Source organism: Spodoptera frugiperda, chromosome 26 (genome assembly GCF_023101765.2).
Source record: "Spodoptera frugiperda isolate SF20-4 chromosome 26, AGI-APGP_CSIRO_Sfru_2.0, whole genome shotgun sequence".
NCBI classification, from domain to species: domain Eukaryota; kingdom Metazoa; phylum Arthropoda; class Insecta; order Lepidoptera; family Noctuidae; genus Spodoptera; species Spodoptera frugiperda.
The window spans coordinates 13,017,886-13,043,280 of NC_064237.1; the positions used below are offsets into that span (position 1 = coordinate 13,017,886).

Sequence of the window (25,395 nt, forward strand, 5' to 3'; positions counted from 1 at the left end):
CTCGGCCGCCTCAGTATAACTATAGTAGTGCAAGTGAGTGTGTACCTGTGCCTCGGCGAGTTGTGCCCCGGTGGTGGCGGCGTGTTTGTGCGCGGCGGATGCGTTGAGCTCGGCCGCCTCAGTATAACTATAGTAGTGCAAGTGAGTGTGTACCTGTGCCTCGGCGAGTTGTGCCCCGGTGGTGGCGGCGTGTTTGTGCGCGGCGGATGCGTTGAGCTCGGCGGCCTCCAGCTGCGCCGCCGCCGTCTCCGCCTCGCTCTGCAGACGCACGCACTTCTCCTGCAGCTCCGACCTGCACAAGGAGATTTGTACCATCGTCAGAAAGAAGATATCTTAAGGAACTTAAGCCTCGTCTTTAACCAAAAAAAAACTAATTTACCAAAAATTGGCCAAAAGCACTGCAATTTATACTAAAAGCAAGCATAATATTTATGAGAGAGAAAAACTACAACTCTGCATCTTTTTGTGTTATTAAATGATGAAAAAATTAACTTCATTTAGTATAATGTCCCATCGAGGCGTTCAATGTAAGACTAGTAACGTACCTGACGCGCTCTACGTCCTGCAGCTTGGCAGCAATCTCCTGTAGTTGTGCCTCGGCCTGCTTGCGGCGGCGCTCGCCCTCGGCCCGCGCCGCGCTCGCACTCTTCAGCTCCGTCGCCAAGTCCGCATTCTCAGCCTCCAATACTTGCTTGGCTTTCTCCAAAGCTACAATATAAAAACAAACATTATATACCATCTATAAATACCCTTTATAATAGCTGAAACCATTTTATAATTAACCTTAAAAACACCAACGCGAGACTTCGACGAACGAAGGCTTTATATTATACAGTTTAACTCCATTAAACCTACAAACTATAGACAATTTATTTTAATCACACGTAAACATTTAGAGAAGTTTACTACAGTTCAACTTTTGGCACTATTACGACGAAATACAGCCTTGATAGTAACTGCAATACCATTACATATTAAGGAGACATCGGCCCTGCGATCCTCGGACTCTGGGTTGCGACACATGTGTTGCCAGTAGTCGCGCGCCGAGCTGAACGAGTTGCCCGGGTCGCAAGGGAACGCTGAGTTCTCCACTTCAAAGTTATCATCCTTCGACAACCCAAACTTCACATTCTTCTGTCTACGCTCCTTCACACACGCCATTACACATAATAATGTAAAACTAAATATCTAAACTAAAATAATTTTATACAATTTTATTGATTCGTGTAGATGTTTGATCAAAAAGATTTTGACGTTTTTATTTTTTGACTTTACGTTTGGATTTGGAAGTTGTCATTCTTTTTGCTCGTCGTTTTGGAGTGTCATATTAGTTTTAAAGAGGTTTTAGCTACTGTTTAGTAAACCGACCTTGTAATTTTAAAGGATTGATACATCCTGTAATAGTTAGGAGGGCCAATTTAAGTACTGCTGGTAAGACGCCGCTAGTTAAACAAAGAGAAACAACTAAAATACGCGAAAAATAGTTTGGCACCCACTTTCAGTCGTCGCTCAAGTACGTTCATATTTTTAACCTGTTTAAAGAAATAGGTGCAAGTAATACTGACCGGCTTTAGCCTTCTTGAGCTGGTCGTGTTGTTCGTTGAGCTGCTGCAGTTCCTGCGAGTGCTTGTGCCTCTGGTCGGCCAGGCTGGCCTCGTGGGCCGCGGCCTCCTCCTCCAGGCTGCGCTTCAGGACGGCTACTTCTTGCTCGCGCTTGGTACGGAGCTCTTGTTGCGCTGGAAGGAGATAGGTAGGGATTAAAGTATGTAAGACATTAAGTCAAAATAGATTCAATGATCCTTTGAAATGTATTGTAAAAACGTACGAAATTTTTTTTTTAAGTGAATATTTTGTTAATAAATAATTCAGGTGTTTTTGTTAATTTTCTATCAAACTTTGTTACAGAGAGAGACAAAATTTCAGTAACACGCTGTATATTTGCACTCTGATTCAACAGAGAGTCATCACACTGATTACAAAAAAAAACTGCTTTTGTTCTTAACATTGTTTACCTATAAATGTAGTCTCCATAACTATACAAAAAATGTTTCCTTACCAGCAGTAGTATCAAGAGAATCCAGCAGTTCACTCTTGAGTGCCTCGAGTTCCTCGTTGAGGTCGCGGCGCAGCTTCTCGGCCTTGGTCCTTGCGGCGCGCTCTGCATCCAGGTCCTCGTGCGCGTCGGCCAGCGCGGACTCGGCCTCGCGGGCCGCCTTCTGCGCCGCCGCGCGCGCCGCGCTCTCCTCGTCCGCGCGACTTATCGCTGACGCTAGCTCCTCCTCGCGCTTTGCTGTACGGGTATTGGTAAGTCAGTGATTTGTTTTATGATTGTTTTGTGTTGAAAAATGATTCGAAACTAAAAAATATTCGTATAAAGATACGATTAGTAAAATCTTTCAATACATAAAAAAATAGGTTCTTAATGCAAATACAGTCACTTAACATCTTCTATGTAGTGAACAATATTTGCAAATGTATAGTATAATTTAATACACCTATATACCATTTTTTAAATATCTAAACTATCCAGAAGTGGAGTCTATATTCAACAATGAATATTTTATGGCTGAAATAGTGATGATATAATTTCAAAGTAAATATTAAGATAATATTGTCATTAGTATACATACTGAGTACAATCTGCAACTCCTCGAGCTGTGCCTTCCTCTCGGCGAGTTGTTCCTTGACGTCCTGCAGCTCCGTCTCCAGCTTCCGCTTGGCGCGGTCCGTCTCTTGGCGCATTTGGTGATCCTGGTACATGATAACGAGATATATTCTACATTCGTAAATAATTGGTGCTTCCAAAGTCATTAAAAACATAAAATCTTTCAAAGATTTGGCTGGTAGAGAATGCCTTGGCATTAAACTCACTTTGTGTACACATTTATATGCATGAAGAACTAAATAAATAATTAAAGACATCCTTTATATGACAAAGAAGTTATTAAATTTTGATTCATCAATTAAGGCAGTTGTCCCACCGGCAACGATGAACGAGTAACGAGTAGAGTTAGAACTAGAAACGAGTGAAAACGAGTGAAAACAAAAACAAACAAGTGAAGCGAGCACTCGCCGGCAGTGTGAACAGTCAGCGATCAACTATTTGTATATGCATCTCTTTTGTTTACACGGAAAGTATATCTATTGTACGTTTCTTGAGCGAGAAAATAGCCGATAGTTAGTCGTTCACTCGCCGTTGGTGGGACAACTGCCTTAATGATTATTTTTATTCATCAATTCTCTAGTCTTCTTTAACATTGTTTATAACCTTCCGTTACAGACTGTTTTTACCGACTTCACAAAAAGGAGGAGGTACTATGTTCGGCACGCTCCTGTATGATCTGGAAAATATTTTTTTTTTTGTATAGTAACGCTTCATCGAATACTCCGTCAATTGTCGACGGATTTTCAAAATTCTTTTTTTGTTCGAAAGTAGATAGTTCTGAGGTGGTCCCATTGTCACCAAGTTAGGATCTGATGATGGGATCTTAGAGAAATCGAGGGAACTCCTCAAATATTATAGGGAACTATATAGTGATTGCATTGGTATATTCATCTAGAATCTGATAGCATTTACAGTCAAAAAGTAACCTTTGAAGAGGTGGATACATAGCAACTAATATACTATTGTTATAAAGATAAAAATAAAAAGAAATATCGTTAGTTACTTTTAATCGATTTATCATTGCTTCTTATTACCACTATTATAGGTGACTAGTAGGCAAAATTTCCAAGTATACAGAATCGGACAAAAACAATATTTTATCACAATTATGAATATGTTATCAACTAATAAACTAATTCACTTAATCCAGCTGTTACTACAAAAAGTAACCTTTGAAAGGTGGAATTGATGAAGAAGACCAGAAATGGCCAATTTCCTACTCAATAGAAATCACAATAAAGTTAATTGTTTCTACAGAAAAATAGTGCTCAATTTCTATCTCTCGCTATCCGACTGATTTTGATTTTCGACATCGTTAGGTTTCGATACGACAAAATCTTTAACCGACTTCACTAAAAAAGTTCCCTCTTAATTTCGGAACTCGGTGTAACTTTTCTCAATATATTTACGTGAGAACCAACTTATTAGTTATTTAGTTAACTTTTTTAGTGTCTCACGTTTAGTTATTGTAAAAAGTATTCAGTTATTACTACTATTTTGTAAACCTCACAAACTACCAAATTCTGAGTGTACATGGTATTGAATGACTAGAAACATGAATAAGAAGCATTTCTTCTAGTGCGATTCGGACTCCTACTTGGAAGACGTAATTACCTTCTTCTCCTTGACAAGTTTCTGGTTGGTATCGTCGCTGAGCGCGAGGTCCTCCTCCAGCTTCTTGATCTTGGAGTCGCACTGCACGCGCTCCAGCTGCAGCTTCTGCCGCGCCGCCTCCTCCTCCTCCAGCTGTTCCTCCAGGTCCTGGATGGAGAGAGAATAGAGAAGAGTGTTAGCTGACGTTGATATATTATTGATACTAGCTATGTTGTGATGGTGAAAACATGGTGTTATTACCTTATAGGTATGTATAAATAATTATATTTATGGAAAATGTAATGATTCATACATTTAAGGATAATGTACTAAATTAAACTTCAAACAGTATAAATATGGTTAAAACACTCATTAAAAACTATTCAATGTGGCAGTAGGTATTAGCAACAAATTACATTTTTCACAAGGTACCTAGGTGAATACCAACGTATTCTACCAGTGTTAACGTCTATCTGATTAAGTGTATTATAGTAAGAGTAAGTTACCTGAATGTTGAGCTGCAGCCTCTTCTTCTCCTGCTGCAGCGCGTTGCAGCGTTCCTCCTCCTCCTCGATGCGGCCCTCCAGGTCGTGCAGCAGTTCCTCCAGCTCCTGCTTGCGCGCCGCCGCCCGGGCGCGGGACTCCTCCGCCTCCGCGCACAACTCCAACTCAGCCTGGAAATCAACATAATATTTTAACGTATAGCTCGCTATCACTTATCTATTTTTCTTACTTAATACATAAGTAAAGGTGAAATAGCGTTAACTTAAAGAATATAACAAAACAATACACTTTTCTCTAGGCAGTGATATAAGAACGAAGTACTACCAAATTAATTAAATTGGACTGATGCTCTCAATCTGATAAATGTTCATCATTATTATACTTATTGTATAGACAAGAGCTTCATAGTCATGCTGAAGTATAACTATTCAGGTAACAATGTGAATTATAGAATAGAATGAACATGTTTTATGTTTATACTTTAATACAGAGTGTTCAATTCATCTAATCTTATCTGTTGGAAGATTTTTCCCATAAATCTATTCGGAAAATTAATCAATCTCTATTATAATAAAAGATATATTACTTTTAACTGGTCTTTTACAACTTAATATATAATTCTTCTGTAAGTGTGTATGTCACTGAACTTCTCTTAAACGACTGGACATTTTGATGAACTTTTTTCTGTGTGCAGGGATCTGAGAATGGTTTAGATTCACAATTTTGTCCGCTGGACAATGTTTTTTTAAATGTTATTTGTAATTTATTAGTAGTTGTTGATTTTGGAATGTTTTACATCGGATCCGACGGACGGCGCTACCATCGCAGTGTCAAATATTAATGACGTTAGATATTGTCATAACATTTGAATAATAATTTTCATCAAAAAGGTCCAGAATTTTTTTCTTATTAAAAAAGTTTAAAATTTTCAAATTAACGTGTAGACAGGACAACGTCTGTCGGGTCCGCTAGTTACAACTTATATTGTTCAAGAAACTGACCTGTAGCTGTTCAGCCAACTGTGTCTTCTCAGCATTGGCCTGCTGGTACTTCTGCTCGTACTCCTGGCACCTCTTCACCTGGGTGTCCAGTCTCTCACGGATCTGACGGAGCTCGTCCTCCTTCTGCGTCAACTTCTCTTCTTGCTTCGTCACTTCCAGAAGAGGTTTGACCTGAAAATCGGGTTAGGGTTGGGTGATGGGACACGCAGCATGCAAACACAATATACACATACAGATAGGTTAATGGTAATACTGGTTTCATATACAGGAATATTGGTATACTGTATTTTGCACCTTAAGGCATAAGGACCAAAGTGTATTTTAGTTGTTTAGTACCTCGGCCTTTATGCCTTTAAGGTGCAGTATTGCTGCCGTAACAGTCCGGTAAAGTCGTTTTTGTTTTACCAATAATCCTGTATAAATCTTCGTTTAGTGACATGTTGGATGAATGAAAGCGTAACATGGTAAGCTCAATGCCTTTAGTATGTGCTTGCTTTACGTTTAATAAAGTAATCGAAACGAGAGCGCGTTCGGCGCTCTGATTGGCCGGCTGGAATAAACCAACCAATCAAAGCGCCAAAAGCGGTCTCGTTAACGTTTAACTTTAAACGTAAAGCAAACTCTTACTAAGGGTACAGTTGCATCCTTGCAACGTAATCAATATGCAGCTTGGAAACAAAAATATAATGAAACATATATTTTTTAAATAAATGTGTTATGAAAGTTAGGGATGACTTTTTATGCGTTATCGCATGTAGAAGGTTACATGTAATTTTTTTAGGTATAAGTTAGAATGATGTTTACAAAACTGTCGTTAAATAAAAATAAAGAGTATGTTACGTTGCAGCTCTTCCCTGCATCTTACTCGACGTCTCCTTATTATCTCTGTAACTCTTTACACTTATATGTCGGTACTCTGTAGCATTCGCAGTTTAATTATTATACAAAGGAATGAATACATTATACATTTGTTATGTATAGGCGTTGGAATATTTCCAAAACACGTGGGACATGAAGTGACCAGACAGAAACAAGTGTATTTCATGGAAAGTGGATTTGAAATGATACATAATACGAGAATGGTGATGGTGTTTACTTACCTTGATGTACAGTCTCCACCACTGCCAGTTGCGCAGCTTGAGGTAGGCGGCGCAGTTTCTCTGAATGATGCGGATAGCGTTCAGCTGTTGCAGTCTCTTCTGGTAGTTCCTCCTAGCAAGGTAGCCTCGGCAGAACGCTTGGAAGTTGACTATCAAGTCAGTGATCTTGTAGTCCCGTTCCTCCTCAAGATGTGCCAGTACACCAGCCCGGAAGAAGATCTTGGACTGACCGACGCGGTACAAATTGTGATCTAACTCTAGAGCCTCGATCATCTGCTCACAAGCCTTCTTTCCATCCATGAAACCTTTCGGTATAATGTTAGGAGTCAGCAGCTCATAGCGCTGTCTGAACTCCTGGAAGGGTATACGGTTGGGGAAACCTTGTCTGCAGATCCTGATACCTTCAAGCACACCATTGCAACGTAATTGGTCGAGAACTAGAGGCGCTTCGATCTTTCCAGCCTTCTTCTCGTGGTTGGGAATGATACACCTTACGAAGTTCGGGTTAGTGTTCCTTAGCGTCGCCATCAGTTTGGTCAGCTGTTCCTTGTACAATTGAGAGACTGTTCTGAACATGCCCTTGCGGGTCCTCGCGCCGAACTGTGTGTCCGTCATCGCCTGCTGCGCCATGCCCACGATCTCCGCGTCCTTCCAGATGTGGCACACGAACGGATCCTGGGATGACTGGAGAAGGGATACGACGTTCTCGTTCAGAGGGTCCATATTCTTCATCAACCATTTCTCTGCGGAGTAGTCTACTTTGCCAGCGTAGTGAATAATCGCGAAGTCAGCAACTCCACGGAAGTCAGTCTTCATGAACTTGGGATGGACGGAGTGTGCTGATACCAGCTTCTCAACAAAAGTCTTATCAGTAGCCTTAGGGAACCAGCACTCCTCGTCCAACAAAGCCATTATTCCCATAGGCTTGTCGATCAAGTCGATGGTCGGTTGCAAATCGAGACCGAAATCGATGAACTTCCACTCGATACCTTCGCGCTGGTACTCTTCCTGTTCTAAGATGAACATAGTGTGGTTGAAGAGTTGCTGGAGCTTCTCATTAGTGTAGTTGATGCAGAGCTGTTCAAAGGAGTTAAGCTCAAAGATTTCAAAACCAGCCATATCGAGGATGCCGATGAAGGAAGCTCCCTGTCTCTTGGTCCTGTCGAGGGAGCGGTTGATTCTGTTCACGAGCCATCTGAACAAGCGCTCGTAGCAAGCCTTGCCGATAGCTTCCACCGAGAACTCCACTTGCTCCTTGGTCTGAGCTTTCGTGACGAAGTCGCGGCCCACTTTGATCCTAGGTTTGAGGAACGCCTTAGTCATTTCTGTGACGGAAAGACCTGAAACAGAAAAAGCAATACGTGAGAACAACTACACCGGCGACTATCTATAAGTGACATCAAAATAACAACAAGATTATTTCTTACCAAGTAAATGCGCGATCTTTTGCGCGACTGTGTTGTCAGGCAACGTGGCCTGGTCGGAGTTCCTTTCCTGCTTGAACTGCATGGAGCCGAAGAGTAGAGTTGCGGAGACTATCCTGAATATCGAGTTGAAGTCCTCGTTGTTCATGCCCATGATGTTCATGGACTTGATGGTGGCCTGGAACTCGGCTGCGTCGTCGATGCCAGGGACGGGCAGTGCAGCATTGGATAGGAATGGATAGCTCTTGGGGTCCTCTAGGATGTACTCGGCTCTCTGCTGTGTCGTGGCACCGGCAAGGAGCTGGTAGAATATGTGGAATGTCCTCTCGTCTTTCGCTTGTCTGATAGCTCTCGACTTTTCGAGTAAGTACGTTTCGATGTTCGCGCCCGCTATGAAACCTGACGCGTCGAAGTTTATTCTAATGAATTTACCCTGGAATCAGGAAGAGTGAGTATTAAAACCAATACAATACTATTTTATACATGTTTTAAGATGGTGGTTATACTTACAAATCTAGAAGAGTTGTCGTTTTTAACAGTCTTGGCGTTACCGAAGGCTTCTAATATGGGGTTAGCTTGTAACAGCTGTTGTTCCAGTTCACCCTAGAGAAAATAAAATATGTTAATTATTTCTAGTAAACAACAGATGTTTACGTAGATGAAAATAAAAACAGGTTTATGAATGAGCTTTTAGTAATGGTATCTAAATGCTGTTAAAATAAAAAATGGATCAATGGATGTTAGTAAATTAAATTAATGATACCAAACCAAATTCAATACATGATTTTAAGATCTGATTTTGCTAACTTGACATAAATAACAGCCCATTTCTAATTCAAAAATGAGTTCTATTGACTTGTGTCAAGTTGTACAAAATATTTAACATCCAAACAATGTTATTAAAGATCATTATTGTATGACAGGGTTTAGAGCAACGTTGAAAACGAATGGTTAGCGTTCCATTACCTCGAATGTTGGTCCGTTTGTCTACGAAGGGATTAGCAGCGTGAAATGAAATGTTACAGGTTAATGTTACAGGGTTAGTATGGTACATGATATATAACAATACAATAGCAACGTCACGTCACAACACATTCACTAATATACCTCTTTGAATAAGAATTTGTAGTTGCATCGCATGTTACAAGACACGTTGCCAGACGTGTTGCAGCAACATAACAGTACTTTATTAAAAAGTTACATTTATATATGTTTTCTTGTAACTTTTCTACTAATTAGTCAATCATAAAGTTTAAGATCCCATAACTAAAACAACAATGCTCATGACGAACATAAATTAGGCACAAAATATACCATAAACGTTCGTCTTGCAACATGTTGCGTAACACGATCTCTTAACGTATGTTCTACAGTACTACAATATTTGTTTACGACTCATAAAGAGGTATATTTTACGACTGTTGTCGAGAATTGACCATTGTTATGCAATTTAATGACAAATTCATACATTTAGGTTAGCACATGACGCAAAGCTGATTACTTGTTAGGGTGTGGGAGTGGCTGTACTAAAGTTAATGAGGTATACTGAAATGTACATACTAGGGAATAATGATTACGATTAAACAACAAAATAAAATAAATACATAATTCTGAAAATAAGAACTAATATCACTCTAAAGGAAATTAAAGCATTTTTAATTTTGTAAATAATTTATTAATGTAATTGTGTTTACGTATAAATTAAATAGGTGTATATTAATGGTGGTAAGGGACTATTGTTTGTATAAGAACGACGAAAGAAAAACGAAAATATAATATATTATAACATATTATCACATAAACATAATTATTAATCAACCAGTATACATAAATAATTATACAATTATGTTTCTTATTTGTAGATATAAAACACTTTCGTAATAAAATACAACAAATAAATAAACTAGATCATAAATAATCGCAGGGTATTAAACGAACATGCAAGCATCATATCTCCAACTTAGTAATCAGGCATACGCATAGCATTTATTAAATAAAAAAAAGATAGAATTCACCATGTAAGAAGAAAATTGATGAAACCTTTCAGCGCAATGCTCCTGCCATGCCAAACCCAACCATAATCCGTTGTAAAAGCACCCATAATTCAATCCAAGTTAATCGTGGTAAATTATTCTCTGATGTTTAATTAATTTAATTGATATGTAATATATTAGCATTGAATATATCTACATTCCATTAAATGTTATTCATAAATCGCATATGATTCATTCATACTAATTTCTTTGATTTAAACGTTGCCTAGACGATAAGTATTGAATGAATAGTCTAAAACGTTTAGAGCACGCGTTCCTGCGGCGTTTAAAAATAAATAAAATTGTAGGCAGGTAGGTAATCAATCAATGAATACTTTTCATACTCATCTCAGGTAGTAAAGAGAATAATGTACCACACCCATATATCCCCAAATCCGGCAGGCGATTAGTGGTTATCCTGTTTTTGTATAATTTTTCCATGACTTACTATAATCAACTGTGGCGACGGTCCCTGTTGTGGTCGAATCGATATCCAGGTTCACGGAGAAGAGGAAAAATAAAAAAAATATACATCAGTGTGTTGTAGAAGAGATATAGGTACTTAATTATCTACATAATTGTGTATGTTGCCAGAAAAAGAATGGAACTATTCAAAAAAACTTTGTTTTCTAGCAACACAAAGAAATAGTACAATGTTTGTGCTGTACATAACATATGCCACCTCCATCATGCATGTGTCGAAGTGGTAATCAAGGTACATAGCGTACAGTAAACCAGAAAAATTACGCACTCTCTACATACAAAGTCAAAGATCTAGCTGTGAAACTTTTGCGATATACTGTAACAGTAGAAATAACACGAGTCTAAATAATAAGAACAACAATTAGCATCAATTAGCAGAATAATGTATAAATACAAGAGCTAGCAAAAACACTAGCAGTGGCCTAGATAATCAGTATTAGTAAGTAGTTTTTTAATTATTACACTGAAGAGAAAGTGCCTATAAAATACTGTATTTGTAACAATTTGCTAGCCGATAACAAATTGTTTTAATTCGCTCACCCGAACGCGATAGTCGAACCAGTATACGTGCGAACGCTTATAACAATGCAATTAACAATTAATTTTATAGATAATTAAAAACGTATAATAAAACAATAAAAGTAGCTTCGTTCTATAGATAGAACGACAGAATAGAAAGAGGTAGACCTCTTTCTGGATAAAAAAAGTATAATGACATTTTGAATTTAGTAATCTAGTAAAACAATAAATTATATGAACACTAGGAACAAGGAGTATGTTTCTAACGATAATATAATCCAACGGTATACGATACACATCCCCAAAAACTCTATGTTACTGCCCTCACGTGGACTGTACTTAATTTTGACTGTCATATAATTCACACAAATTACCGTTTAAAATGACAATCAAAACGTCCCCTAACATAAACCATCCCTAACCAAAGTTATAACATTTAAAATGCAGCAGCAATTCAAGTTACTCAATTATTTAACCGCGTATTTATTAACTCCACGCAAGTGTCGTGGAGACTACAGTTTACGTAAACCATAGTTAAGTTACAGCTTTAGTTAAATAAACATTGTCATTTCACTGTGTCGTTACGTCTAGGAAGGGAGTTTATTTAGAATAACTAGACACCTGAGTATGTAACTTGAGATTGGTACTCGTAGAATAGGGGATAAATCACAATGAAATGGAATTTGTGTGAAAATTCTTCACAAATCACAATGTACTGGATAAGTAGTACCTACTCGTATATTTTCTACTGAATAAAGCTATGTCAATGAGAGGGTCCGATAACTATCACTATAGTACTTTTTATATCATGAAACAATACAAGAATTGAAAGAGAAAATATAAGGTCATTATTTCACACATTTCACTGATTTGTCATATAAGTATTTTTGTAAACAATGTAAACTTGTAAAGGAAAAATAATTGCATAGATTTCCAAACAATAGATTTATTTCACATTGTAAACTTATATTTAGCTTTTCATTTAGATACACTTTTCTCTCTAGATTAAAATATGCTTTTTAGATATTTTCCTCTGTTTTGTCTATTATATTATGCGTTCCTAACTTTAAACAATCCTATTATAACATTACGTTCTGTTTCTAACCAAAAATCTCAATACTCAATTCTTTATACCTGATATCACCCTACGCAAGTTACGGAAGGCAAATAGTTACTACATGTAAACACATTGATATTCTACAATCTCCTACCAACGCACTCACCTCATTTAATGGTTACTTAAATCAGTCCTTAGCAATTGTTTTCGAAACAAAATGGTTACTAAGGAATAGTTTAAGCGATCATTAAATGACTGTGCGGCAGTTAGACCAGTTGGTCGAAAAAGTTACCTAACACCTATCTACTGGTACTTTTTTAAGTATAGGTCATGGTGCTTACCGCTCCAGATCCCTTGGGTTTTGATGCGGCGACGTACGCGAGATATTGTATCACCTTCTTTGTGTTCTCTGTCTTACCAGCACCAGATTCTCCTGTGCAAAGAATTGACTGGTCCTCTCGATCTGGAAGTTAAGGGGTACTTGTATTAGTTTATGGCTTACACACTTTTTTTAAAGGGGAAAGCAGCCAATGACTTCTCCCGCCCGTAGCGAGAGGGAGTCTCAGACTCTTACTGACTAAAAACCACACCGTTCCTACTCCTGCTTTTTGAGCCGGAGACCCGGTAAACCCGCTAGGTAGTCTGCTTACGCACCGAATCTTTAAATTATGCGAAAGGAGTGAACAAAAAAAAGGATTATCCACAATCCAGTATAAGCAATAACATTTGAAATGGAATGCGAAGTATGTCCCCTGAAAATTGTATAAATTTTTCAGTCTGCTTTAATTTGGAAAACATGACGAGGGTAGCCGGGAGGCCCGACGCGGTGGTTTCATTACGACCCCTGTATTTTAATGAATACGAGTTGTTGAAGGGGAAATTGTTTGGTCGGGTAACAAAAAACAGATAAGTAAGTAAAAAATCTTGTAAATTGCCTTTACTAAGCTGATCTTATTAAAAATGCGTTAAGTATTGGAAATAAGATCTATGGTATTGTAAAGATTAGCAATGGAGATGATTTTAAATATTAAAAACAGTGTTGAGATATCGTATTGTAAATATCGCTTTAATTCACTTTGTAAGTGAAAAAGGCGTGAAGATTATGTTGACGTATTTGATACGGACTAAGCTAGAACAAACTGAAACTTAACTAGTTATTTCTAGATTTTTATGTAACAATACCTACTTGTTTTCATTGAAAATGACTGTTAACGTAAACGAAAACTCGGGTCAGAGCCCATTCGTCCCCTAAGATTCGCACCCTGTGCCCACTTGTCCCCTGCAACTTTTGAGGGGCCCATTCGTCCCCTGAAGAATATTTATTTTTTCTGGAGAGTAAGTACTTACCCATTTTAAACACCTTATCTATTCTTAACCCGTTATTTTAACATGCCATTCGTAGTGAGACAATTTTACATCGTAAGCCTATCGACAGGTTATATATTATTTCGGGCGAGATTTGTTTCTGTCAGCAGTAGTTAAGGCTATGTTGGCAGAGACAGAAAATTGCGGAAGTGGCTTCCTTTTGTGAGACTGTAATGTCCCAAAAGGAGGCTGCTGAGCGGGATCGCGGGAGGGCCCATCCTGTTCGTAGAAGGCGCCGAAATTCCACTTGCATCAACTGCAAGAGGTCCTTTGAATAATCTAATTTTATCTCAGGGTACCAATAGGCACCAGAATAGGTGCCGAATCTTTAACTTATATTGTATAAATATTAGAGGGGACGAATGGGTACCCTAAAAATAATATTTTTAATTAAAATATTAATTGGTCCCCTACCAGGTGACCAATGGGCACCTATATAGGGGCCGAATCTACAACTTTTATGCTGGGGGACGAATTTTAGGGGACGAATGGGCTCTGACCCAAAAACTCATTAGATTTTATTGTTAATGAGGATTTGAGAAATGAAATTGTTATTCTCTTAACTGAAGTAAATTTATGGTTCACATGCATACAAATGAAAACTAAAATTCCGACCTGTAACATCCTCATCCTACTGGTTAAATACAGGCAAATCATTTTAGGCATATGACTGATCAAAATCACCTAATTTAGTAAATAACTAACCAGGATATCGTAATATTTTTTAGTATTTTTATTAGGTACCTAATAATAGTGTACAATTACATGTAAGTATATTAAGTATATTATGTATAAGTATATATGTATCTCTTCAATATGTATGTCTTGTCGCTCCTTGAACCACCGTATACTCCTCTCTGAATCACCCAAAGGGTGACACTGGAATCCACCTCATATACGATTGTTCATAAAGCTTTACTAAACAAAAATATTTTTCCTTTTAACACAAATAAACATACAATACAGAGTTGTAGTACGATTGTTGTAGGTTGTTACACAAATAATTTTCCTTCCCGTAAGTCGACGTCCTACAGCCATAGCTACAGTGGATTTGCATTGTATTCTATGGTACAATTCTGTCGCCGTATCGTAGTTAGTAGTTTCGAAACGTTTTGCCGTTGACGTGGGCGCGGTCCCTTAGCTGTGCTAGGATCATTAGCGGTGTCGCAGTGTTGATGGGATATTGTAGGCCAGTGATGGGGAAACTTGCAAGAAAAGTTTCAAAAGATTTTAAAGGAAGGGTTGAGTTATTGATGAGGAAGCAGTGTTAGAATAACTAGTTCCTTTACTAACGTATCGATGTTATCATATTCGTTTATGTTTTAAATCCATAGAAGACAGAATGTGTATCCATCTTAGGCTAAGAGTAAATCCCGATTGACATGAGATTAAGGTAGATGTTAAAACTGTGAAAGTGGTTAGAAGCCTAAAGGCAAGAATATCTATAATTAATATGCTTCAAATATTTTTCCGAATAAACAATATAATACAATTTCGAGACAGTAAAACTAGACTACGATAAGTTACTAGGTCGCTCTAATTGTTTAGTAATAGCTCGATAAATTACGACGCAGCTGTGAGGGGACAAAATGAGTAATAAGCCTTTTCCATATTTGTCTATTGTCAGCAAAATTAGCCAACACTATATTGCCTAGTAAGACATATTGCAGGGAGCAGGTTTTCGTATCGAAAATGGTACTATTAATTGACTTTACGGTGTTTTGCAATTAATTTTAACAAAGAGCCCATAATGGGACAGCCTCAATAAATAGAATATTCTGAACATTTTTGTAAGAAAATTTATGTGAAAAGCTGTAAACTTGGCAAAAGTTTACCCTAAGAGGTGGATCGCTCCCTTGGGGTAACGACCAGACGCGAAAGAACCGGAGTGCGTTACCCCAAAGGACCTATCGATCTGCCCGTCTGGATACTTTAAAAACGAAAACTTTTCTTTGAGAATCCCAACTCGTAACCTCGTACGTACGTATACCTCTTACCGAGTATTCAATCAATTTCCTTTCAATTTTGAATAGGTACAGTTGTAAGAACATAGTCTAAATTAATGTGGGTAAAACTTAGTTTTTAATATATGAAGGCAACCTTCCGTAAAGTATGTCGATACCGCGCCCCTCACTAGCGACCACAGATAACAAACGTTCGTCTAATTGTTCTGTAATGGCGCCGATACGGAATGACTTATGGCACAACTGTCGCATACCACTTTATTTCGTACAAGGCGAGAGGTTATTTATTGCTTGAACCTGTATTCTTTCCATTACGGATAGCTGTTTTAAAATTTGTTGAATATTCTAGTTCTTTTTAAGTAAACATTTGACTAAATTAAGGCTGCGTGTGAAAGCTGGTAGTAAAACTAGTAAATGATTACTCATTACATGACTTATTTGGTCTCTAATGAAAACAACTAGATACCAATTCTGTAATTTCACAAGACCTTTTAATTCAATAAGGCCTTTTATAAGGACTTGCGTCTCTTATTGTACCTTTATGTATAAACCCTAATTAAATACATTTCTGAATGCTCTTTACCTTGTAACATAGAACGGTAGGCAGTGTCTGTGATGGCGAACACATGAGGAGGTACTTCATGCCGCTTTATCCCCTTATACCTCTCCATAATCTTCTCCGTGTAGATGGGCAGCTTCTTGTAGGGGTTCACCACTACACAGAAGAGACCGGAGTATGTCTGTGGAAGAAAAAAGAGGAGATTAGTAATTGATTATTGTTGGATATTGTTTTCTAAAGTAAACTAAAAAGTTCATTGGCTATAACTTGTTTACCGCCATAGAAGGCACCAATAGGAGGGTGTTCCAAGAATACGTGCTGTCAAAAATTTTGTATCAGCAAACTTAACATTACCTTACTAAGGTTTCTGCTTAAACTACTTATTTCCTAATAAAAAAGTGTGAAGTTTATTGAATTCTTACAAGTATTGTTGTTAATCTATCCATTAGTAAAGAACAAGGAACAATGTGCTGTAACTACACTAATTCAAATAAATCTTCATTGGCATTTCTTACCGAAGACAGGTAATGTAGTCATTGGATTTACGTTCAAATATCACGCAATGTGAAGATTACATAGGAGAAAGAAATAATCTCGAAAATTGAAATCTGCGAATTATAAACTAACAATAATTTCGAAAGTAAGGACCAAGCATTTGAGAAGTTGGCAAATGTAAAACAGCTTTCTCCTAAGGCCTAAAGTCAACAATAACGGTTACTCTCTATTATAATTTACAACATTAATTGGGAAAAAAATTCGGTATACCTATTTACAAAGATTGTTAACTTAATTCAATATGGTCAATGAGCTATCTGAAGTTTACAAGACGAACTTTCTAGCTGATGAAACTTAAATTATAAGTCTCTCTGCCTTTGCAAGAACAAACAAAAAGACAGGAAACATCAGAATAATGTCTGCATAGGAAGAAAAGTAAAACAGTGACACAAATAAGCGTTACTTAACAAGATGTCGACTAAATACCAAGTAATGCTAATTTAACAAGAACATTAATGAACAATCACGCTACTTCTTTCCCACATACGCAAGGAACTTCGATACTAACAAGACATATCAATGTCATAACATCACAGGGAAAAAACAAAACGAAAACGAAAGTATCCGCATCCGTAGAAATGGCGGCAAGAACAAGAAGCGCGCAAGAGTGAATCACGCGCAACAATCGCGTACATCCGCGCATCTGCGGCCGCGCATAAACTATTGTGTTGTTTCTTATAAGAAAATTGGCTTTTGTTATGTGCTACTTTTTGTGTTGTCTTGTGTTACATGGAATGTTATGTGTTATGTATACGCGAGTTATTTATAGTTCCTCTCAGCCTTTTTGTAAGGGAAGATGCTGTACTTGAGATCATGCTGTTTGGTATGGAGATTTGTTCCTCGTAAATGTTGTAGGGAACGTGTAAACCTAGACAGCTTTTATTTTGCACCAGAAAAGTAATGTTGCAATGATTTTTTCGATGGCTTTTAAATCTATGTATCCATCCATTATTCTAAACCACACGTAGATTTATCTAATGAAACGGTATAAATCTAAAAGATATAGTACCTACGTATATTACGCAGGCAATTAAAACCTATGCCCACATCATGACATTTTAATACACGAACACTTGAAATTCCAGTCGACATAAAGCTCTATGGAGCGCCCAGATAAAATTCAATCAAACTTGCTCAGCCTACTATCTGTGTAAATGAGTTTAACACTAAAACACTAAGTTATTCAGGTCAAGTGGATAGTACTTGTGTATCTCAGAGCAAACAAGTAATTAGTAGGAATAATTAACTAGATGCTAATTGGTAGGATCGTTATATTGACGAGATGATATAGTGAGATTGATTTCTTAAATTATTAGGGTTTTGTTTACGTTTTGAGAAAGATAACAGATGAAGTATAGCCTGTAGATTGGTGTTACATTGTCTAGTATACCACTTTCAAATATTATATTAAGCATTTGATTAGGTTTCAATAATATTGTTATGATTTTAGAAAGCACTAGGAAGTGCAACTTATTTGAGGATAAGCTTTCGTTAAAGTATCAGTCTGATTCATAGCATGAGATCACTGTAGCATAGTCACCCAACTAATGTTACGTATCCACATTTCGTGATATTACTGATAAATCAGTTTTACCAGATGATATGGTTTTATTATACCAAAACCTTTTAAGAGACAGGTAAGTAAGAAAAAAGGGAGAAGCATTTGTCCATCAGCAGTAGACGTCTCCCGAATGATGAAGAAGTAAGGAAACATATAGTGGGTCCATAATTTGTATTTTCCTTCAATATTTATAGTAAATCACCGTGTTTGCCACTGCTACAACTACCGGCGACATCAAAAGCTTATCCGAGATATGTTATCATTGTGATAAACATAATTATATCAATCAATTTACGACGTGACCCGCGTCCGGGGCTCCGGCGTACTGCGCAGGAACATTATCGATGTTTGTGTTAACACCTGACCTGGCTGATCATCTACGGATTGATAGCATACTAGGGAATATCTGTATGATTACCTTGTTGATCGAGGTAATCGAAAGACTATAGCAAGCGCACCTGTCAAGAAAGGAGTCAAAGTGTTATTTAGCTTCTGGATTCTGAGTGTAAGCCTATTTCTTACATGAGCTATCTGGCAGTTTCTTCGAAAGATTTTGCTTTGATCCCAGGATCAAGCAGAGATCATGAAACATAACATGAATACTTGGACATCCTTAGATTTCCGAGTATTCCATGTAGCATTTTGGGCAATTTGATTTCTATAAACATATTCATCCCATCTAGGGATGAATAACTGGTGAAAGACTTTTGCCTATTTGTTCAGCGATGACAATATGACAGTCGTGGTGCTATGTTATGATTCTATAAAATATGAGACGGTTTCTAAGTAGGCGTCGCAGTTGGTGTCCAAGTTCTATGAAAGTGTAGTATACGCTTACAACGCTGCGTGCGCTGAATCCGAATAGGTTTGTTGCTAGTACCAATAGAGGGATTAAAGATCACGTTTTGACTACGTAACAAATGGCAAATGAAGTCAATTGCTGTCTAGACAAATCGAGGAAATTGTTCTTTTATTTCCATATTTATATAATTTTGTAGATGTATAGGAATATTAGGAGCCGTTAATAAGTTGTTTTTGCAGATAATCTATATCAAAAGTTAATCTTTAAAGCATTAACTGCCGAAAGAAAACTGTTGAAGGCAAATCCTCCGCTAAGCGTCGATCACCAGCGTCTGACGTAGCGGTTAATATGTTAAGTAAGAAAAGAATATTATAAATTCATATACGCGACTGATCACATGATTTAAACAAATCTATACACGAACAAATTCCTTCCATTGTTTAATGTAAACTCGTTAATAGCCAGATACCTAAAGCAATGTTAATTAAACTAACATTAGTACGAAACGATAATACTTTGAACGGAAAAGATAAATCCAATTAAATATTGTTTACCTAACGACTTGTGTTAAGCTATTAAATGTTTTGTTATGATAACGGACATTTAGGCTTCAATTTTAAGAAGAATAGGGAGACAGGGGCTTTTACAGCACCATTCTTCTTTCTTCCAATACATGTTAAAAATATCGTGAAGGTCGATAAAGGATACAACCGCATTATTCTTAGTAAGTAACATAAAATGTTCATAAACAAACGGTTGCTAGGTGAACTATTTAAAAATATATTAAAAGAAGGTAACAAGATAATTTCTAGGCAACAGGAAGCTAGTCAGATAACGAACACACCTATTTACAATGCCATACCATTTCCACAACATTTGTATGCAAACACATTGTCTTTTCGATCGCAATTAATATTAGAACCTGGTGAAATGAGGTAAATTTTAAGGAGCCTTGAAAGGCCTCTAAAACATCTAAGAGGTATGAAAAGTACTTCAGTAGGATACTCCCCAGTTTCATCGCTTAAGTATAGCTTTGTGCGCAAAAGTGAGCTGAAAGGGTCGACTTTCTTCATCGAAGATCGCTTAAGGTATTTTCAAAGAGGACCCTCAAAACACATTTCTTCTTTGTCTTATGACAAGTCAGTGTCCAAAATAACTCATACTTAAAGAATTTTATTTGCAGTCGTTTCCAAGACCGCAAACGAAAATTCTGCGTAACGAAATTATGACCTCAGCGCAAAAATTCCGACCTCTGCGGTGACCTCATATAAAAAGGTATTTCGTCCCGGAATCCCTAACGGCATTCCACTGATCCTGCCCACCTTTAGTGAGGACCTATTATTATAATCATAGCACGAACAACTTACAAGGTCAACAAAAGAGAATTTTATCTAGGCAAAGTCCTTTAACAAGAATACAAGTTCAATCTGCTGAATTTCCAATTGTAAGGTGTGTTGCAACTTGCAAAGAGTACAAAAAGTAAAGCGACACAGTTTCCACGAGACCGGAGCCTTATTAGGTCGTGTTCAACGATGCCCATATAAGGAATACGCTAATAAATACTTTGGTAATGCGCCGAACGCTTTAAAAGTACTACTGAATGACACTTTACAAGATCTAAGTGACAAAATGACAGCTGGATAAGCGTAAACGTTGGAGTTTTTTTGGACTGATTTATACGCCACCTGAGGATAGGTGTGAAGGACTTTCAACTACTTGAATGCAGCTTATGTTTCCAATTAGCTTCTAATTACATTACGTAAAAACTAAATCAATTCTGACAGCTGGTCATGAAGGATTAAAGTTTTAAGTGCTCTAGATTTCACAAACGAAACCTTATAAAAAGTTAACGTATCCGGGCAGGACCTGACCCCACAATCTTAATTTGGTTGAAAACCGTCGTTACCTCCGATGTGTCATCATTAGGAACGCAATCAGCGCTTGCGCACAATGGGGAGGTGAGTTACAACGTAACGTATGACTCACCACATCGACATTCGCCAAACGAAAATGGCCGCAAATATATTTTATGGACCAGTTTACGAGCACGTTCAAGACATTCTTTTGTATAATCGCAAATGTCCATATACGGAATAAGATTTGCAACGACAATCAAAATTATTTTAATGCATGTATCAATATTTTAACACATTGAGTAACAGTAGGGTTCAAAATTGCATTAACTATCAAAACTCTAACAAGAAAAACAAAGACCAAAGAAAACAAACAACAAAACAAATCTAAACAAGCTGAAAAGCCACATGTAAATAGAACCATAAATTTAATTCCAGTGTATGATAATAAATTCATAAAATGTGCTAGTTGATAATGATCATTGTTTCGAGAAATGATCTTGACCTTGGAATACCACAACAAGAGAGTTAATGAGAGCCATCGAGACGTCTCCGAGACTTGTACATTGTGAACGACACTGAACTAATTGACGGCCCCACACTTATTAATATTGAGCAACCGCGTAACGAATGTAAAATTGTACCAAATTCCAAATTTGTAGGAAATAAAATCTTGAATGGCAAACGTAACGTCAAATGCGAAGGTGATTGTGTTTAAGAAAATCCTGTGCAACTAACCATCAAGTTCATCCGGACTAAAAACAAATGGTAGAAATGTACAAACATTTATGCAATTTCTCTATTGTTTCCAACATCTAAATATTGCTAAAATAAATAAAGATACGTTAGGAATTTATTAATATGAATATTGATACAATAAATGTTATCTCAAGTCAATCCTGAGTCATAATGCCGAACGATAGCTCGGTGTGGCGCGAGCGCATCTGTACAAACGGTGGGCAAGGCCGCGCGAGGCCGCCTTTTAATTATTGCATTGCTAACTATACCAGTATTATCTGTTATTAGAACGAACTGATGATTGAGGCTTTTACTTTGCTCATTACAGGCATGAGCTCCATGGAAGAGTTATAATGATACACTTCCATTAGTGTTTATAGCTTCTGCTAGAATATTTTATCCTAGTTTTAAGCTTTTATCAACACAGATGGGAGTTCTGATGATTCTGGATCCATATGTCTAATGAGGGCTGCCATTAGGCCCATTACAGAAGAATGTTAAAGTCCCATAATAACGCTCATTGCTATCAATATGTTCGAATGTAGAGTAATTATAAATATTAACGATTCAGTGGGATCCTTTATTGGTATAATGAATAGCGTATTGAGATGTTAAGTTATAATTGGTTTATCTAATCACCATATAAACTTGGATATTGCTTTAGCCTTTTAAAAATGAAGAATGTTTGGGGTAGCTCAAGATGGTGTTGGAATTTCTTACCACAGCACTTATCATGAATTACTGGGTAATCTATTTCAGAACTTGGCAAAACCAGTTTTTCTCCAATAAGTAAGTATTTTATAACTGGTTGTCCTTCATTATATGAATTTGCGAAAATTTTGCAACTGCCTGAAAATTTTCCACTTATCGACATTCAAAAGTAAATTTTAAAGACGATATAATTACCCAGCGCATTATTACCGCGGCGACGGTAATCCTTATCTATCGCCCACATTGCTTCATCCATCACGGCAAACTCATCCTTATTGGCTTTAGATACTTCAAAACTCTAGTTTACTTTTGCGTGTACGTGTGTGACTAAATATGTAAACAGTGCATGAGTCATGGATAACAGAGGTATGGTGAAACGTTTGGATCACGTAAGTACGTGACTCGAAGGTCTCCTTATATGGTCATTCAAGTGTTTTGATACAAAACTGCTGTAGTAGTAGTAACTGCTATTTATATGAAAAATACTGTAAGTAATAGAATGAATACCGATGACACACTATGTTTAGACTGTTTTACAGTTACTATTTGATTCACGGACATGCTGCCTTAAAAGGTCATTATTTTCTCTTGCTCATTTAGGGAAAAAATCCCAACAAACGAAATGAATATGTATTACAAATTATAGGTCGTTACGAATACAGCATAAAGGACATTTTCGAGCTTTGTCTCTCCTCTCACTCTCTTGTTTCCTTCTCAAATTGGTTTATTACACGATACTTTATAGCCATAAATCGATAAGTTACTCATAAATCAGTACAAGTTAAGACATCAGTCTATTCCTATAGCGGTTCCATATAAGAACGAAGTCTAATTATCATTCAGTTTATGTTAATCAATGCTCTACTACAAACAGTGATCGTTTAATATAAATCACCCAAACTGTGTTCCCCGATAGGGAATCGTGTGGGCTAAGTATCTATTGTTTGAGACAAAACAGTGCTACGGTCTTAGATCAAGATTAGATACAACAATTTGTTTGATGATAGCATTAAGATTGGCAAGCGATTTATTGATTGGTTGCGAAGTTATAATGCTTTGAGATTTGTAGGTTACAATTTTCTCATCGCGTACAACTTTCATTTAATTTAACCTATTTTTATATTGCAGTTTCTTCATCCTTCATCCAGTAACTGAGACGAAATTGTAACTCCATTTGATTTTTTTGCCATTCAGTAATTTTAGTCACTTTAAGGACCAGATAATTTTTATCGTGTCCCAATACACATTGTTGTATGGAAAATCTGTCATCGAAGCTCTAAGTAAATTAGACGCTACATTTATTTACCATGCACTTCCCAGTACCGTGCAATCTAATCAGTGACTAAGCTTTACGTAACTATAGGCTTATCAAAGGAAGGACCACAAGCATTATTCACAGCAATAAAAATATTTTCAACAATTATAATTAGCGTTGATAATTAGCTTATTATCAGAGGAATGGCAGGGGTCGTTCAACTGCGGCCGCAGGATATAAGCTCGTTTCGTATCGTAGCATCCGTTGTGATACAAGTGCATTTTGTTCTTACGTTACTCTTTTGTTTTTGTTGACACTATGACAAATGATGGACAATAGTTTAACAAAAACGTTCCCATACTTTTAAATCATCGTTGCAAGCCAAGTCAACTAATGTCCAGTTGGTTACACTCCCAAATCTTGACGCGTGTCATGGTGTCTCATACTCTTGCGTCCAACATTTACATTAAGGTTGCGAAAGACGCGTGTCCGGGCTCAGTACATGTTGGCATTATAAATAAATAATACATCAATCATTTGGGCCGTTGGGCTGCCGTCCGGTCCTAATTCAAGGTCTGTTTGCTCGCCCTGGAAGACCTGATGTAATGCTCTGTAATAAAAAGTCGATACACGTCACCATGACCGATATTTTTGGCTTCATGTCTTTTGTTGTTATTGTTTAATCATCAATTACATCATAGTAGCTTAGTCTCAATCTATTTGCGCCATCAAACTCAGTACAAAAATATTTCAAGAAGCTTAAAGTGCAGGATTTTCATTCCAAAATTGTTAAGGTGTCATGTTTTTAGGTTACGCCTACACGGGTCCAATAAGGCAGGTGGCGTCTGTCAGTCGCACACATGTTGGTACACCGGCGCACACAATGGCCAATCATCAGCGAATTCAACATGAATACACACAGCTATTTAGAAGACAAGTCAAGTTTATCTCTCTTGGCAGCAGACTGCAGGTCAAAGTATGTTGAGTGCTGATTAATATTGAAAGATCACTTTGATATCGTTTACTTTATTATCATTAGCTTCACCCTTTGGCTTTCCAGTGTACTTGCACTGGCGGTTATGGAAATGTCAATCAGTTATTTGCAAATCATCATCTTTATTAAACAAAGGTCCTTTTAAACTTCGGAAAGCCATCAGATTTATTTTTCTGAGCTATTCTGAATTAGTGTAGTCATGATGCATCAGATTTTCGACTTCAAAAATAAAATGTTTTTACTCATGGAAGATGAGAGCCAAGAATAGCTGAAGAATCATAGGACATCTAAATGTAAGAAAGAGCTCTAAAGCATGAAACTACAAATACAAAATGACGCTAACATGAGCATACTATTTGTTTACATTACACAATATTCGTTAACGCACATTGTGTGGATTAGGATTGGATAATGGATGACGTGATCATGTTTGTGGTGACGTTACTCTGTATCCCACGATAGCCGTATTTGTAGTTAGTGATGAATACTTCAATGGTTTACGGCCTTCCGAAGCTGGTGGAAGGTCGCCTAATATACCATGGATTAATCGAGATTTTGGAGGTTTTAATACAAATATACCAGCTGTTTAGTAACCAGATAAGACTATAAACGGTTTGATGAGTTCTGCGACTGAGTCACAATCGTGTAATTATCTAATG

General features: G+C 37.2%; 1 protein-coding gene and 1 long non-coding RNA gene across 2 annotated transcripts in view; both read right to left on the reverse strand.

Moving 5' to 3' along the window:
* The window catches only part of LOC126912499 (uncharacterized), a 235,454-nt gene that overhangs the window by 145,489 nt on the left and 64,570 nt on the right, over nt 1–25,395 (reverse strand). The gene's annotated exons all lie outside the window — the stretch shown is intronic.
* Nucleotides 1–25,395, reverse strand: part of LOC118264677 (myosin heavy chain, non-muscle) — a 74,572-nt gene that overhangs the window by 18,839 nt on the left and 30,338 nt on the right. The window contains 14 exon segments of the mRNA XM_050704905.1: nt 154–292; nt 546–708; nt 1,566–1,736; nt 2,057–2,290; nt 2,631–2,866; nt 4,257–4,426; nt 4,765–4,932; nt 5,764–5,934; nt 6,864–8,203; nt 8,291–8,720; nt 8,798–8,890; nt 10,769–10,792; nt 12,721–12,842; nt 16,292–16,448. Coding sequence (XP_050560862.1) covers nt 154–292; nt 546–708; nt 1,566–1,736; nt 2,057–2,290; nt 2,631–2,866; nt 4,257–4,426; nt 4,765–4,932; nt 5,764–5,934; nt 6,864–8,203; nt 8,291–8,720; nt 8,798–8,890; nt 10,769–10,792; nt 12,721–12,842; nt 16,292–16,448 — 3,618 coding nt within the window.